The sequence below is a fragment of the Carassius gibelio genome, chromosome A21, assembly GCF_023724105.1.
Source record: "Carassius gibelio isolate Cgi1373 ecotype wild population from Czech Republic chromosome A21, carGib1.2-hapl.c, whole genome shotgun sequence".
NCBI lineage: Eukaryota > Metazoa > Chordata > Actinopteri > Cypriniformes > Cyprinidae > Carassius > Carassius gibelio.
Genome location: NC_068391.1, coordinates 3879989 through 3897507, shown reverse-complemented (window position 1 = coordinate 3897507; position 17519 = coordinate 3879989). Strand labels below are relative to the sequence as shown.

General features: G+C 35.1%; 2 protein-coding genes across 3 annotated transcripts; one reads left to right on the top strand and one right to left on the bottom strand.

Annotated features, from left to right (window-relative positions):
- Positions 1 to 588: 588 nt before the first annotated feature.
- LOC127941779 (WD repeat-containing protein 38) lies at positions 589 to 5865 on the bottom strand. 2 transcript variants are annotated; one of them, XM_052537174.1, is made up of 9 exons: positions 5334 to 5865; positions 5072 to 5226; positions 3935 to 4051; positions 3684 to 3781; positions 2557 to 2637; positions 2369 to 2491; positions 1463 to 1615; positions 1347 to 1394; positions 589 to 1273 (listed from the first exon to the last, which is right to left on the bottom strand). In XM_052537174.1, the coding sequence occupies exons 1-9, from the start codon at positions 5414 to 5416 to the stop codon at positions 1097 to 1099; spliced, it is 1035 nt and encodes a 344-aa protein (XP_052393134.1). In that variant the 5' UTR covers positions 5417 to 5865; the 3' UTR covers positions 589 to 1096. The 2 variants fall into 2 exon arrangements, with proteins under 2 accessions (XP_052393134.1, XP_052393135.1); XM_052537175.1 differs by having other exon boundaries at positions 5072 to 5192; positions 5334 to 5859.
- Positions 5866 to 8352: 2487 nt separating this feature from the next.
- Positions 8353 to 11253, top strand: LOC127941778 (proteinase-activated receptor 3). Its single transcript, XM_052537173.1, has 2 exons — positions 8353 to 8562; positions 9691 to 11253. Exons 1-2 carry the CDS (start codon positions 8499 to 8501, stop codon positions 10764 to 10766), a joined length of 1140 nt encoding a protein of 379 aa, XP_052393133.1. The 5' UTR covers positions 8353 to 8498; the 3' UTR covers positions 10767 to 11253.
- The last annotated feature ends 6266 nt before the right edge of the window (positions 11254 to 17519 follow it).

Sequence of the window (17519 nt, the reverse complement as noted above, 5' to 3'; positions counted from 1 at the left end):
TCTCTGAAGCAGGAATAAGGTTTCTTGGGAAATATGATTGAAGTGATGATTGCATGTGGAACTTGTTTTTGACATCAGTTGGAACGTGATGCTTTTTCCCCCTGGAAGTCTCTGCATTACAGCTTTAAAAATGTTTGAGTTATTTAACCAAGAGTGAAACTAAAACATGTAAGAACACTTAAAAAAAAATCGAAAACTACATTTTAGTTAACCTTTTCAAGGGTTGTCTATGGTTCATACAGACTGGAGTTAATTTTAATAAGATTTATGTGCAGATAATCTTAAAAATACTTAAGTTTAGCAATCCTAATTATGTTGACGTTATTTTGATTGTGGGGAAAAAACAGGTTTGTAAAATGCTTAGCATGATGGAAAAAGGGTTAACTTTGGATACTCTAAAAGAGCCAAAATCTGTCTTATATTTTTTAAGGGTTTATACATTGTGTTTTTAATACAAATGTAAAATACTTTCCAGATGTTAAGTCATTTTAAATATAGTTTACCTCTCACTTTATAACAATAATGTGAAAAAATCTTATAAAACAATGGTATATAATACAAAGTACAATATAAAAAATTACAATTAAATTTGATAACCTGTTTTCACACAGCCTTTATGGTTAATACATGAAAATGTTTATATAATATAATATTGTATCATAGTATCATTAAAATCCTTCCATTGTCATCCACTTCGAGTTACTAATGCAGTATCAAAATAGTCTGTTTTGCTGCTTGATGTTGCAAACTGCTATTTATAATTTACATTTATTACCATAAACACTAGTTTACAGTAAAATATTAAATAATTGATCAGAAATATCACATATTGACAGATAACAGCTTAATTTTGCAAGGTGAAAAACAAGGTGATTACCTCCTAAACAGTACAAAAAATAAAAATGCATACAAACTGCCAACAATCACAAAACGATTCAATCCTTATGCACCCAAACTGAAAGTTATGACATTGTGATGCTCATCTCATAAACATGTTGATTCAGACGTGCAGAAGACCTCACTGCAGCCATTGATGTCTGTGAGTTTATAATCGCTGATTATCTGAGTAAAACAGGATGCAGTTCCACAGCTGCTTTCATTCACCGTGGGTCATGATGTCCTGGCCGTCCTCGTGGTCACTCTTTACTGTCCTGTTCTGTTCTGTGTTTAAACTTTCACTTCTCTCCTCTTCAACATCCAGCTGCTCAGAACCGCTGGTGAGAAGCTTCCCATCAGGAGTGAACACACAGCCGTATGCCGAGTCCTTGTGACCCTAAAACACATGCACACATGCCATGAAGCTTGTGTAGTGCTAAATATGTTACTAGTCAAAGGTTCTCAGTCACCTGCAGCCTCTTCAGACAGACTCCAGAGGTCACATCCCAGATCCTCACCTGATAAACAAACCAATCAATATCGAGCATTGCCACACATACTGTGTGAATAAGTGAGTGTGTTTTACCATGTCGCCTTCAGCGATGGATGCTAAAACCAGTCCGTCTCTGGAGAAAGCTAGACTCCTGACCCAAACACGCTCACAACCTCCCAACACAAACAGACACGCGTGATGCATTGGTGACCAAACACGCACTGTGCCGTCCCATGAGCCTGAGGCCTGAAACACACAGGACACATTCAGAAACATACTAGCATTCAAAAGTTTATTTTTATTTTTTATGAGTCTCTCTTGCTCACCAACACTGTATTTATTTGATCAAAAATACAGTCAAATGTTGAAATATTATGGTAAAACAATAACATCTATTTGAATAATGGTTATTTTAAATTGTAATAATATTTTATACACGTGGCCATAAGGCTGCATAACTCCTTTCTATAAGTGCTGGGACATTTGCATGTGCAATTTTTCTTGTGCAATGGAAATTTCTATTTATGTGCAAGAAGGGATTTTCACGTGCAATACAATTTATTATTATCATTGCTTATTTATCAATACTAGATTAGTGTGCTATACATACACTATAAAACTACTGTAATTAATTATCATGATCACATTGGATTCATTATACACAAGATTCTACTGACGCATTCTATTGCACCTAATTAATTTTACATTTGATCTAAACTACCGTTTTTATAGGTATAGTCTTTTATTATTATTTGTATGTCTCTATTCATTTTTAATTTATTGATGGGTATATATTTATTCATTTTTATCTTTCTTATTATTTATTTATTTATTATTTCTTTCTTTTTGAGAACAATTGCAACATGGAAAGCAATTTCCCCCTGGGATTAATATTGTTCTTTGATTTAAAATACAACCTCTGTGAGCAGAAGAGATTCTTTCAGGAGAAACATCTTTTTTTTTCTCACTCTCGATAAGAAATCAGCTTTGTGAGCTCACCAGCGTCCCACGGACAGAGAAACAGAGACAGGCCACGTTTCCCAGGTGCCCCTGTAATGTCACAGCCTCTTTTTCCTCAAGAAGTTTCCAGACTCTCACGGTCCGATCCCAGGAGCCCGTGGCCTGAACGACAGAGAGAGGAGGTGAAGCAGCTCATGCTGAACGGATCAAAACAAGATGATTCATACCACACTCTGTGAGTCTGATGAGAAGGCACTGCTCTGGACAGCTGCAGTGTGACCCCGCAGATCCTCCAGCATCTCACCGCTCTGAGACATCAAACAACACCACACACACATTACTGATGAGCTGCACCTGGTACTACAGAAACACTACACCATTTATGTCTTCAGTTCATTATTAAGGTTACTGATATGAAGAAAAAACTTAACTATAAGTATGAAAGTTCATCAGTATCCTCAAAACTATTTTTTGTGTTATGGATATGAATGATACCTTGATTTTAAACCTCGATGGGGTTGCAAGAGGATGCTATGGGATTTTTTCAATGTATTTTTTAAAGCTGTCAAAATGTGCTAGATATTAAATAATATGCTCAAAAATATTTAAACATTATTTATTTTTTTCTACTCAGAAATAATTAATCAGTTATTATATATGTATGTGTTGCTTGTATATTTTTTATTATAATTTTATATTTTTAAAACCCATCATGTTATTCATATTATTTATACATATATACATTTATAAAATCGTTTTTCAGATAATATTTTAATTTGTACCGGCTTTAAAAGCAACAAAATATATTTTGAAAATAAATAAGAACATTACACACACACACACACATATAAATATATATATATATATAAACTAATAGAAATAATATATAAAAGAGTAGATATTAAATATTTTATCATATGAAGTATAATATATGAAATATATAATAATATAAAATATAATAATTACTAAGTATAATAAATATATACATAATAAAAAAATTAACATAATAATGAAAATAATATTTATTAGACAAAGTTTAATATATTAACAAAGTAATATGTCCAAATATAAACATTTAAAATTATATAAATATTTAAAATTATTACATTTTATAAACAACATTTTCTTTATAATATCATGCTTAATATTTTTCTCACACTAAAAATGGCTCAAAATCTAGATTTATTTCCTCTCGAAACATTGTTCTGAAAGGGAAGTGTTTGTTTTGTTTGGTTTGGTTGAATGCAAATGTCCCCCATTTACGTTATTCTCTGCAGAAGTCTTTTTTTGAAAAGGGAAGTGTTTGTTTCAAACATTAGTTCCTGATCTGTAAAGTGACGTGTGTGTTTGTCACCTGAACCCTCCAGATGAGTACTCTGTTGTCCCATCCACCCGAAACCAGCCTCTGACCGTCCGGACTGAAGCTCACCGTCTCCACACTCCCGCTGTGAGCTGGCAAGCAGTAACATGTTAAACTAAGAAAAGTTTGACTGAAACGATGGTGATTATGAAACAGAACAAAGGTTGATGCTGATGAGATGTTGCTGCTGAAGCTGTGGATCCTGTGATGGATCAGTATTGGAGTTTATCAGTATTTGAGAGTACCTGTCAGTATGTGTGTGCATTCAGTGCTGGAGCGGCTCCAGATTCTGACCGTACGGTCGTGAGACGCACTCGCAAACAGCTGACCATCCGAAGAGAAAACACAGGATTTCACAGGACCTGCATGTTTATTTCAAAACAAATAATTAAACAGAAAATCTTGAACTTTGTGCCCACGTACAATAAATACAATTCTACACTTCATACCCACATTGCACCGCTGGATGGACCCGTTAATGCTTGTGTATATTTTTGCTCTTTTGTAAGTGTTGTATTGTAGTCTTTTGTTTTTAATCAGTTTTTCTGGATTCTGTGCTCTATGAATCTGTTTGTTGTGTTCTGGATTGCTTCTACTTATTTACCCCGAGCCTGGTTCTGGATTTAGTCTTTTCCCTGTTATTGAGCTCTGCTAATAAAATGATACTCCTTCACTATGATAGGCCTACACTTACTTTGATATTTATACATCAAAGGCATGTTAAAAAAAAAAAAAATTACTCCAGTAAATATTTTATCAAGATAGGCTTATTTATTTATTTTTTATTTTCATCAATTCATGAAACACATTTTTGTGATAACATGCACTATATGAGGAAAGTATTAATGTACCAATAAACAACCAGGTTTTCCTGATTTTTTTTTTTTTTTAGGTGTTTAGTCCCAATTTGTGACTTTAATCATTTAGGTCTGATGTCATTTAGCAGCAACAGAACAGAAAATTCTTGCACTGTGCATTTGATAATCTTCATACTTTCCAATTCTCCATATTTCATGTTTATGCATCCTATTTCCATTAAGATACTACTGTGTGAGTAATATATTGATATATTTTGTGAGTTAGGTAGCAAGTTTTTGCAGTCGACTTTCTTTTTTTTTCTTTTTCTTTTTTTTACCATTCACAACAAAACCCACCCAATTGCAATTCAAAACGAGCCCAATGGCATTCCTGGGCTAAATATCACATAGGGTCACCAGCGCGCCATAAGTGTTAAAGAAGCCCAATTCGGTGGAAAAATCACGGACTTGGCAACACGCAGCAAACGCAGATGCACAGCTATCCACGTTAATTATTACGACTGCGATATATTTACCACAGTATTGATACACAACACAATATATTTACCAGTCACTTAACGATACCTGAGTGTCCGCTGAATGTGGCCAGGTGTTTTGCACTGGTGGCGCTCCACAGGTACAGTCTGGCGTCATCACAGCACGTGAGCAGAACGTGACAGTCAGGTGAGAACGCGCAGCAGTTCACCTGAGACACGCACACACGACAACACAACATCCACCTAATCCATTATACATTATACACAATAGACAATTAAAAATATAAGCATTATTTTAATACACATAGAAGGAAAATTAAGAAGCCTGCAGACAAAATATCAGCTCGTACCTCTCCTTTGTGTCTGGAATAATACCTAATTTTGGACACGCTGAAGTCTGCTGAGGGATGGCGCCACATGTTTCCTTGTTCATGAGAAATCGCCATTTCAGAAATGTAATAACGAACCACACATGTTCAATAGAAGCATAGCTGCTGGTTAGTGATGCAGCTCAGATTTGTTTGGGTTTTGATTGTTTCTGTATCCAGAGTGACGCTCTCTAGACTTCTGAGGGCTGAGCCTGCGCTTTACTGGGATTTTTCTCCTGGTTTAGACAGTCATTAACTATAAAATTAAGTATTAAAAGTCTTAAACTAGCTCATTGTGAGTGCTCACCTGCCAGTTGCACTTTTTAAGCACTGCATTTAAGTGACTTGCTTAAAAATCACTCGTATATTTGTATAATTTGACCAAAATTACGTTGTAAAACATTTCTTAAAGGAATAATTCACACACAAAAATTAAAAAAATCTGTCATGAGTTTTCTTCATGTCATTTTAAACTTGTATGACTTTCTTTCTTTTGTAGAACACAAAAGAAAAGATTCTGAAGAATGTATGACAGCATAATCAAAACTCTTTTGGTTGCCACTGATATCAGTTGTATGAAAATAATAATAATAATTTCTTAAATCTCCTTTTTTTTGTTCCGCAGCATAAATAGATCAATACAGATTTGAAATGACATGGGGTTGAGTCTATTAGTTGTATTACATTAAATTAAACATTATAATATACTTACATTATCATATAAAATATTATTAAGAAATTACATTAGCAATATGATTTAAGACAAGATGTCAATTGTTTCTAGGCTAAAGGAGAGAACTCTCTATGAATCCTCTCAGTAAGTTTGAGAATCCCAAACTTCAGAAATGTTCACATACTGTAAGGAATTTAGGCACCGTCCTGTTAAATGCATCATCTCTATGCATGTTTGTTCATGTTGTGTGTGCAATATCTGTTTAAATACCAGTTCATGCTTGTGTAAACACACTCTGTGACCCTTCAGGAGTCCTCTTGTGTTAGTGTCACTTCTGAACACCACGTACTTTTCCCATAAAAATGTACGTATTTTTGGGAAATCGCCCCCAGGCACAAATTTTCCACTGTTTCTGATGTGCTCTGTTTGTAAAGAAGACATCTGTGCTCCAGTCTCACAGTTCGAGAGGGTAACCGACGCACTAGATCAGTAGGCTTTCTATCAAGATGTTTACTCTGAACAGCAGGGTGTTTAGTTGGTTTTTGCATGTTGATGTTTAATAGTTGTTTGCATGAATTTCACGCAGCTCGCTCGCAGCAGGAGATGTGTGTTAGTCATTTGTTTTGTCCTCATATGCAGGACACAATGACACCTTTCACCTTTACTGAATAAAAATTACTTTGCTAGAAACCCAGCAGTTTTAAAAACAAGATCTGAAGTCACCCATAGTTATGCATATGCTTTTTAGAGAGAGAGAAAAAAATAGTTTCTAGCTGTTTGGGGACAAAAAACAATCCTAAAATCGTGCATAGTTAAGATAACAATGTATCATCTTATCAACTTAAAAAGGAATATTTCACTCAAAAATTACAAATAGTTGAAAATTTACCCTTCGGCAATCCAAAATGTAGATGAGTTTGTGTCTTCATCAGATTTGGAGAAATGTAGCATTACATCACTTGCTCGTCACCAGTGGATCCCCTACTGAATGGGTGCCGTCAGAATGAGAGCTGATAAACACAGTTGATAAAAACAGATGATAAAAACGTCACAAAAATCTACAAGTAAACCACACCACTCCAGTCCATCAGTTAACGTCTTGTAAAAAGAAAAGCTGCATGTTTTTAAGAAAAAAATCCATCAAGATAATTTTTACATCAAACCGTTACTTCAGACTAAAACACATAATCACTTTTTTACAGTGAAAAAGACGTCTTGTCTGAATCAGGAGAGAAATGCACAAATCAAGTATTGTTTACAAGTGAAAACAGTTCTAAGCAAATATACGGGTGGATTTTGAGAGGACAACAGTGGACTTCTTTAAGATGAAGTGTTATTATGGGTTATAGACTCATATTTTATCCCGAGTCGATGGTTTAGAGTTAAAATGTTTTTATGATGGCTTAGTTTCTTATAAATGTACCGTATTCATGTGGATTATTGTAAAGTTTTTATCAGCTGTTTTTATCAACTGTTTATCAACTCTTATTCTGACGGCACCCATTCACTGCAGAGGAACCACTGGTCCTAAAATGAGCAAACTTTTGGGTGAACTGTTCCTTTAAAAGAGAGCAGAAAATGCATCCCATCTCTTTTGTAGATAACGTCAAGCTATTTTGGTGCAATATTATGTGTATAAAAATATGTTTTACTCTAGCACAAAGTAGCACAATGTAAAATCTGTAAAAAGGTTTTATGGCTGTAATCAAATCAAAAGTGTGTGTGTGTGTGTGTGTGTGTGTGTGTGATTGTGTGCGCGTGCGGATATGTGTGGGTGTTTAAGAATGCATGTTTTGCTAGACTGGCCTACTTAAATTACATAGGTACGAGTTCATCATTTGTATAAACAGGAAATCATCTCTCATGTTTTATTATTCATATTTGATCTGATACTGTGTCATAGAGAACTCTTGCAGACTGCAACCAACAAATAAAGAGAATGCACTGCGGGTTGGATGGGAAGTGAAACACAGACGTCCAGATGGTGGCAGATTAAAAGTGTTTTATCTCTCACCTACAGGCATTTACTTTCCTTCAGAGAATGGTTAAACTTACAACAAGATATTTGTTTTAAAACGAACAGAAATTACTGATGGACCAACAGTTCTTACTTTTTTTTTTTCTTAATTTCCAAGTATTATTTGGCCACCAAGTGAGCAATAAATAAATAGAAACTATGAATGTCACCTTTAAGAATTTAGGCGGATAAAGTATTGGACGATCAAGAAAAGAAGTAATTATGATGTCAAAGGCTGAAAGGGGTTCAAAAGAGGGGGCGATGATGATGTCATCTGTTTGGAACGTTCCCGCTATTCTCGAGAGAGAGGGAGTGAGAGAGAGAGAGAGAGTGAGAGAGAGAGTGAGAGACAGTCGGCTCTTGCGTCTTTACGCCCTTTATTTTGGATTCCAGTCACAGATAAACCGTGTGGAGACTTGTCGTTTTGAACTGACCCTACTGGACGTGTTTCTCAGTCATGGGGAAAATTGTTCTTGTCGTTTTGATAACTTTAATTATTCTAAACGCGAACCAGGCTAAAGGTAAGCGAATTAATATGTTAAATCTGTTTAAATTTGTTTAATTTCAAACAGTTCATTCCTCTGTATAGCAAATTTCCTGTTGTTAGCCTACCATCAGTGGTAAGAGAAACTGACAATTCAACACCATAACAAATACAGAATTATATCGGGAAGAAGCATTTTCTCAGTGAAATAATTTCAGATTTGATCAACGTCAGTAAAACATTTGATAGTTTTGTTATTTTATAAATATTAATATTCTGTTGACAATTTTAAGCGGTAGGCTATAAGACACAACAGAAGGTCTTATTAAAAATAAATAAATAAATACATTCATCAACTATCGTGAATAGGATCTTTTTTTCTTTTCTTTATTTATAATTTATAAAGAAACACTTTTAAAGACTATTCCTCTGAAATAATCTATAATCAAACAGATTTGATCAACTACAGTAAAACAGTAAAAGTAATAAAAACAGTAAAAACATATTTATTGTTTATATTTTGTGAATATTATACTAATGTGTTAATATTAAATATTCCAATTTTAAGTAGTATTAATCACAACAGAAGGTCTCTTTAAAAGTATATGAACATATTTTAGATGAAAAGATTTTTTATTTTTTTCAAAAATGTTATGCAGTTCACTTAAATAATAGTTAATACATGTGAATATATTTATACACATAGTTTAAATATGATTTAAAATAGTTTGAGATGGATCATATACAATGTATACAAAACAACTAAATAACACTCAATTACAATATTTATCCAGTCCTATAAAGCATGCTGGGAACGAAACCCAAGCTCAACTTTCAAAGTTATCAAGACAATTTTATTAATTTTATTATAACTGCAACTAAAAATAAAAAATATTTCTTCTCCTTGAAATGTAATTTTTATTTTAAACAGCTTTAATTTTTGCTGTGCAGTGATTCTTTATTTTAGTGAACCTCATCAATTTTACAGTGTGTGTTTTATAGTTTGCGCTTTATTGTTGTTAAACTTTTTGACTTGTTTTGTTTTGCATATTATGTCAAGCACGTTGGTCGACTTTGGTTTTATTAAATGTGCTATAAATAAACAGTATTGTATTGTATTGTATATATAAACCTATGTCTAACTTTCCTCTATGTCCACTTGCAGGAAAGAGCGATGGGAAGAGCAAACAAAACAGCACTGTCATCGCCAGCCCGAGGACCTTTCAAGGAGACGCCATCCCAATCATTGTACCTCCTCCTCCAAACGAAACAACAGACCCACAAACAAACATCCACCCATCTGCCGTTGATGTTGAAGTCAAGTTACGAAGCAACAACACGGCAAACTACCTCCAAGGACCTCTGAGCAATAGGTTCATCCCAGCCGTCTACATCATAGCCGTCGTTGTCGGCATTCCCGCCAATATCGCCATCTTGGTTTCCGTTGGAACCAAAGTGCGGGCCATTTCTTCGGCTATTTTGTACTGTAGCTTGGCAGCGTCCGACTTGCTGCTGTTGTTTAGCCTGCTGCTGAAGGTGCACTATCATCTCAGTGGAAACCATTGGATATTCGGCGAAACCGCTTGTCGTATCACAACCGCCTGTTTTTACGGAAACCTTTACTGCTCTGCTTTCACACTAGCATGCATTAGCATCAAACGCTACCTAGCTGTGGTTCATCCTTTCCTTTATAAGAGCTTGCCGAAGCGCTCAATGACCACATGGGGTTGTTTAACCGTCTGGATCGTATTTATCATCGCCCTTCTGCCAGAATTCCTAGTGAAACAAAGCTACCGCATCACAGATCTCGGAATAATCACATGCCACGACGTTCTCCCTGCTGGTTTAAGTAACTACCAATGGCTTATCTATTATAACTTAGGCTTGACCTGTGTAGGTTTTTTCCTGCCTCTAGTGGTGACAGTGACATGTTACACTTCTATCATCTGGCACCTGAACCGTTCACACCAAGACTGGGCTCTTTATATCAGAGCTAGCACGTTTAACTTCATTATCTTTGTTTTGTGCTTCGGCCCGAGCAGCTGCCTTCATTTCGTGCATTATGTCATGCTTTCTATCGGCTTTACAGAGAGTCTTTACATCTACTTCAGTGTGGCTGTGTGTCTGTGTTGCTTGCATAGCGCTCTGGATCCGTATCTGTTCGTGCTCATGTCCAGGACTGTCGGAACCAAACGCTACTTCCTTACACGCAAAGGACATGCGCTTAGCCTCTCTGCGTAAATCAATATGTGTAGAGTGCAACCCATTTAACTTCCCTAATCTTTGAAACTGGATTCAGTCAAATGTGATTTTCATGTTGACAATATTATTCTAAAAGGAGATTTCTAGAATCAAGGTTTTTTTTGGTTTCGATTTTTGTTTCTGAACCTCTTTGTTCTAGATTTAAAGTTTTTAATATGTGAAGTGCCACGAGGAGAACTAATAGTTCCAGTTTAAGCCAGAATCGGTTGGACAGGAGCAGGATCTTTTATACTGAATGCAAATGGAGAGTCATTTGAATGGCCCTGAAAGAAAAGGATGTAATATACTGCCTGGACTGTGTGTTTTGAATGTTACATAAAGCCTTGTTGACCAAGGCAAAGTTTGTCTGTATATGTTATCCTTATTTGTATAGAGAATCCAAATGTTGAACTATAATGCCTATATTTAAACTCGCATGATTTTAAAGCACAGCATTAATATAGTCATTAAAACAAATAAAACAAAAGTCGTGCCTGTCTTATATTTTGGTTCAATGAACCTTTATCATGACAGATGTTCATATTAAATATGCAATCTTCCTGACGAAGGTCCAGTGGTTTTTCTCTTTATTTTTCTTTGGATTTGATTCATCATACAACATGCAAGATGGAGCGGAGCTTCTCTCTGACAACATCTCCAGGACACTTCGCTCCATGTGACTTGTAAGACAATTCTCAAATAACCATTATGATGAGTTTTGTTCTAACCGCTTAAATGCTAAAGGTACTTGCGCTGTAAAACCTATTAAGACTGTGTCTGTTCCCCGAATAGTGAGGTCAAAATATAAATATAATGTAGGATCTAGAAAAAATCTTATCGTAATTAAACCAGAAAAATGTAAAGTAAATGAACAAAAACAATTTTTAAAGTTTGGGCTCATAAATATTAGATCACTCGCACCAAAAGCAGTTATTGTAAATGAAATGATCACAGATAATAGTTTTGATTTACTCTGCTTGACTGAAACCTGGCTAAAACCAAATGATTATTTTGGTCTAAATGAGTCTACTCCACCAAACTACTGTTATAAGCATGAGCCCCGTCAGACTGGTCGTGGCGGGGGTGTTGCAACACTATATAGTGATATTCTCAATGTTACCCAGAAAACAGGATACAGGTTTAACTCTTTTGAAATACTTCTGCTAAATGTTACTCTGTCAGACATGCAAAAGAAATCTAATGTATCTCTTGCTCTGGCTACTGTGTATAGACCACCAGGGCCGTATACAGAATTCCTAAAAGAATTTGCAGATTTCCTCTCAGACCTTCTAGGTACAGTTGATAAGGCGCTAATCATGGGAGATTTTAATATTCACGTTGATAATGCAAATGATACATTAGGACTTGCGTTTACTGACCTAATAAACTCCTTTGGAGTCAAGCAAAATGTCACCGGGCCCACTCATCGTTTTAATCATACACTAGATTTAATTATATCGCATGGAATCAATCTTACTGCTATAGATATTGTACCTCAAAGTGATGATATTACAGACCATTTCCTTGTATCGTGCATGGTGCGTATAACTGATATTAACTATATGTCGCAGCGTTACCGTCTGGGCAGAACTATTGTTCCAGCCACCAAAGAAAGATTCGCAAATAACCTGCCTGATCTATCTCAACTGCTAATTGTACCCAAAAATACACACGAATTAGACGAAATTACTGACAACATGGGCACTATTTTCTCTAATACATTAGAAGCTGTTGCCCCAATCAAATTGAAAAAAGTTAGAGAAAAACGTACTGTACCATGGTATAACAGTAATACTCACTCTCTCAAGAAATTAACTCGTAGTCTTGAACGCAAATGGAGAAAAACTAACTTAGAAGTTTTTAGAATTGCATGGAAAAACAGTATGTCCAGCTATAGACAGGCTCTAAAAACTGCTGGGGCAGAGCATATACACAAACTCATTGAAAATAACCAAAACAATCCTAGGTTTTTATTTAGCACAGTGGCCAAGTTAACAAATTACCAGATGCCACCTGATTCAAATATTCCACCAACGTTAAATAGTAATGACTTTATGAATTTCTTCACTGATAAAATAGATAACATTAGAAATACAATAGCGAATGTAGATTCTACAGCGTCTAACACTTCAGTTTCATCCATCGCACCCAAAGATAAACTGCAGTGCTTTACAACCATAGGACAGGAAGAGCTAAATAAACTTATCACTGTATCTAAACCAACAACATGTTTATTAGATCCTGTACCCTCTAAATTACTGAAAGAGCTGTTACCTGTAGCCGAAGAACCGCTTCTCAATATCATAAACTCGCCGTTAACTTTAGGACACGTCCCAAAACCATTCAAGCTGGCGGTTATCAAGCCTCTTATTAAGAAACCAAAACTAGATCCTAGTGTACTGGCAAATTATAGGCCTATTTCAAATCTTCCATTTATGTCTAAAATTTTAGAGAAAGTTGTGTCTGCTCAATTGAGCACCTTCCTGCATAAAAATGATATGTATGAAGAATTTCAGTCAGGTTTTAGGCCCCACCATAGCACAGAAACTGCACTTGTTAAAATTATAAATGACCTGCTCCTTGCGTCAGACCAAGGCTGCATCTCATTTCTAGTCTTACTTGATATTAGTGCTGCGTTCGACACCATAGATCATGACATACTCATAGATCGATTACAAAACTATACAGGTATTCAAGGGCAGGCTCTAAGATGGTTTAGATCCTACCTGTCCGATCGCTACCATTTTGTTTACTTAAATGGGGAGTCATCTCATTTATCATCAGTAAAATATGGAGTGCCACAAGGATCCGTCCTAGGTCCCCTTCTATTTTCAATATATATGTTGCCCCTTGGTAATATTATTAGAAAATACGGAATTAGCTTCCACTGTTATGCTGATGATACTCAGCTATATATCTCAACGAGACCAGATGAAACTTCCCAATTATCTAAGCTAACAGAGTGTGTTAAAAATGTAAAAGATTGGATGACACACAATTTTCTCCAATTAAATTCGGATAAGACAGAGATACTAATTATTGGACCAAAAAACACTACACAGAATCTTGTAGATTACAATCTGCAACTAGACGGATGTACTGTTACTTCCTCTACAGTCAGAAATCTGGGTGTTATATTAGACAGCAATTTGTCTTTTGAAAATCATATTTCCAATGTTACAAAAACTGCATTCTTCCATCTTAGAAATATTGCCAAGCTACGAAACATGTTATCTGTTTCTGATGCAGAAAAGCTAGTTCATGCATTCATGACCTCTAGACTGGACTATTGTAATGCACTTCTAGGTGGTTGTCCTGCTTCTTCAATAAACAAGCTACAGGTAGTCCAAAATGCAGCAGCTAGAGTCCTTATGAGGTCAAGAAAATATGATCATATTACCCCAATTTTACAGTCTCTGCACTGGCTACCTATTAAGTTCCGTATCAGTTACAAATTATCATTACTTACCTATAAGGCCCTAAATGGTTTAGCTCCAGCGTACCTAACTAGCCTTCTACCACGTTACAACCCATCACGCACCCTAAGGTCACAAAACGCTGGACTTTTGGTCGTTCCTAGGATAGCAAAGTCCACTAAAGGAGGTAGAGCTTTCTCACATTTGGCTCCCAAACTCTGGAATAGCCTTCCTGATAATGTTCGGGGTTCAGACACACTCTCTCTGTTTAAATCTAGATTAAAAACACATCTCTTTCGCCAAGCATTCGAATAATGTATCTTTTTAATTGTGAGTGTAGTTGCATCTGTTCAAAGTTGCATTTTTATTCATTAGCTTGGGTTAAACTAATTTTACTTTGTTGGATCAGCAGCTATGCTAATGATGTCTGTATTTTGTTTCTATGTTTCGCCACGGGATTTACATCCCGTGGTAACTAGGATTTAAACAAGCTCCAGTCTGGATCCAGAACACCTGAGAAGAGATGATGCTGACCCTCAGAGGACCTCAGATGATGCTAACCCTGAATCAACAAACAGAACTAACAATTATTGCTAAATGTGTGACTGAATCATATAATAACTTAATTAATAATATTGATAGTTCATCGTCTAGCTGACTACGTCTTGTATTATTATTATTATTTTTATTTTTTCTAAAATCCTGTCAAATGTGCACAAACTACTAGCCACTACTAAATATTGTAGAAACATAATTTTCTGTAAAGTTGCTTTGTAACGATTTATTTTGTAAAAAGCGCTATACAAATAAACTTGAATTGAAAAAGATGGATTCGTCTGCAGTTCAGAGACCCTGTCTCTGGCCTGAAGACAAAAGTGCCAGTGGGGTGTGACTAAGAGTGTAGCAACAGATGGTTTCTCTCTGGTTCTCATGCAGACATGTTCATACAGAGACACACACTGCTTAAAGGAATAGTTCACCCAAAAATGAAAATAAGTTCAAACTTTACTCATCCTCAGGAGATGTAGATGAGTGTGTTTCCTCATCAGTATGGCTTTGGAGAAGTTTAGCATTACATCAGTTGTTCACCAATGGATCCTCTGGAGTGAATGGGTGCCGTCAGAGTCCAAACAGCTGATTAAAACAAAACAGTAATCAACATCAAGTCCTCTTTCCATGCATTCACTAATGAAAAAGTCATCTCGGAGAGAAATATGCACAGATCAAGCAGTGTTTACAAGCAAAAACAGTTCTAAACAACAGGGGAGTGGCTTTTTCAACAGGAAGCGTTACTATTGAATACTATTGGCCAGAAGTGAAAAATGCTTTAATTCTATATTTCTTTATGACAAACATGCATCTTTTCACTTCACAAGATGTTAACTGATGGACTGGAGTGGTGTGGATTACTTAAGGATTATTGTGTTTTCTTTATCAGCTGTTTGGGCTCTCGTTCTGACGGCACCCATTCACTGCAAAAGGATCTATTGCTGAGCAAGTGATGTGATGCTACATTACTCCAAATCTGTTCCCATAACTCATCTTTATCTTGGATGGCCTGATGGTGATACAATTTTCAACATCGTTTCCTTTTTGGGTGAACTTATTCTTTAATTTAATTGTGAGATGCAACTAGATTTCAAATTAATTTATAATCTCTAATCTGGGTGAAAGCCATGAGATGACTGATAGCCATAAAAATTATTTATGTGTTGCACATGATTAGATTGTTCTCTTGTTTGCTATTCTCCCTTTTTGAACATTCTTTTCTCCCGTTTCATTTTCATGTCTTATCCTGTTCTGACTTGTCTTTTTAGGTGGAATACAAATCACTTTTCCCAGTCTGTGTTTGAGACGAAATGCAGATGCATTCACTCAGACGCTTCACAAGAACACACACACATCTCATTGTCTTGACAACTTCTATGGTCTCAGAAGTGTAACATTCCAGGAAAGAGGAAGAGGAAGAGGAAGTCTGGTGAGGAAAATGGGAAAGAAAGAAAGTGTTTATCTGTCTATTGTCATTGTTATCGCACAGAAATGAATCTATTATGTGCAATGGCAAACTTTGGAAAATATCCAAATGCAGAAGTGTTAGATATGGAGAAGTTATCAGAAAATTACAAGACATGGAGGGATATAGTGTCATTATTTATTATTTATATACTATTTATTTATTTATGAATATTTCTTTATGTATTTGTTTGTTTGTTTATTTTATTAACATATCATTCATTAATGAAGTTTTTATTGTTATCTGTATTTATTGTTTTTATTTATTTTTGTCATTTATTGCCTTGTTTCTTTATTCGTTGATTTGTTTCTTATTCATATTCATGATATGATATTCATATTCATACAAATAATATTTTATTTATTTGTTTATTTACTTTTTTGTTCACTCATTTATTTGTTTCTTTATTTATATTTTCTTTCTTTTTTATTTACTTAATTAATTGTTTACTTATGCACTTTTTTATTTCTAAAATCATTCCATTTGGGCTAGGTTCAAACTCAAACTGGGGTGTAACATTTTGCTGTGGTTTCCAGTTTGAATGACATGTTTCCTAGAAATGGAGTGCAAACAGGGTTTGTTTGATGGGTGTGTCAAAAATGAAATATGTTTACAAACCACACAGTATTAAAGAGACAGCTAACACAATGTAATTAACATCAAAATAATTTCACAAAAGTACACTGTTTGCACATGATTATTTACATTAAAAGCAAAATAACTGAAATAATAAGAGCACGATCTGGAACTTCTTTAAGTCTGTCTAAATATCATTTAGTAATTGCAATGTCTTCTGGTCCATATAAAAATACTATAGTTTGCTATTGTATTGTGTAGCGACACTTTCATAAACTTTTATACTCCTCTGATTATATGATGGTAAATATTACAAAAACACAGCACAACAGCAAAAATTGTAAGCCTAATACTCACAATACAAATAATAAGGTCATATAGATCATAATACAGTTTCTGAGTTAAGAAGTGGATTATCTTTCATCTGAAATGTGTTTTTTTTTTCCATCCTGAAATGCAAGGATCACAAAAATTAGAAACCACAGTTTTCGCAAATCTCTTCACTTGATTGAGATGTTCTCTTTTATTCTGAACGGCAGGATCAGTGACCGTAAAAACAGAGAGTATTTTGCAGTATTAAACACATAATTTATAATTATGTATATAATTATGTATATATTTCATCAGTCTCCGAAAATTCTTCAAAAAGAACACAAAGATTGGCCTTCTGGTGTTCAACCGCTGATCTAAATATGTCTACTATAGATCAGTGTGCTCAATGCACGTTTCCGTTTAAAAAAAGTTTTT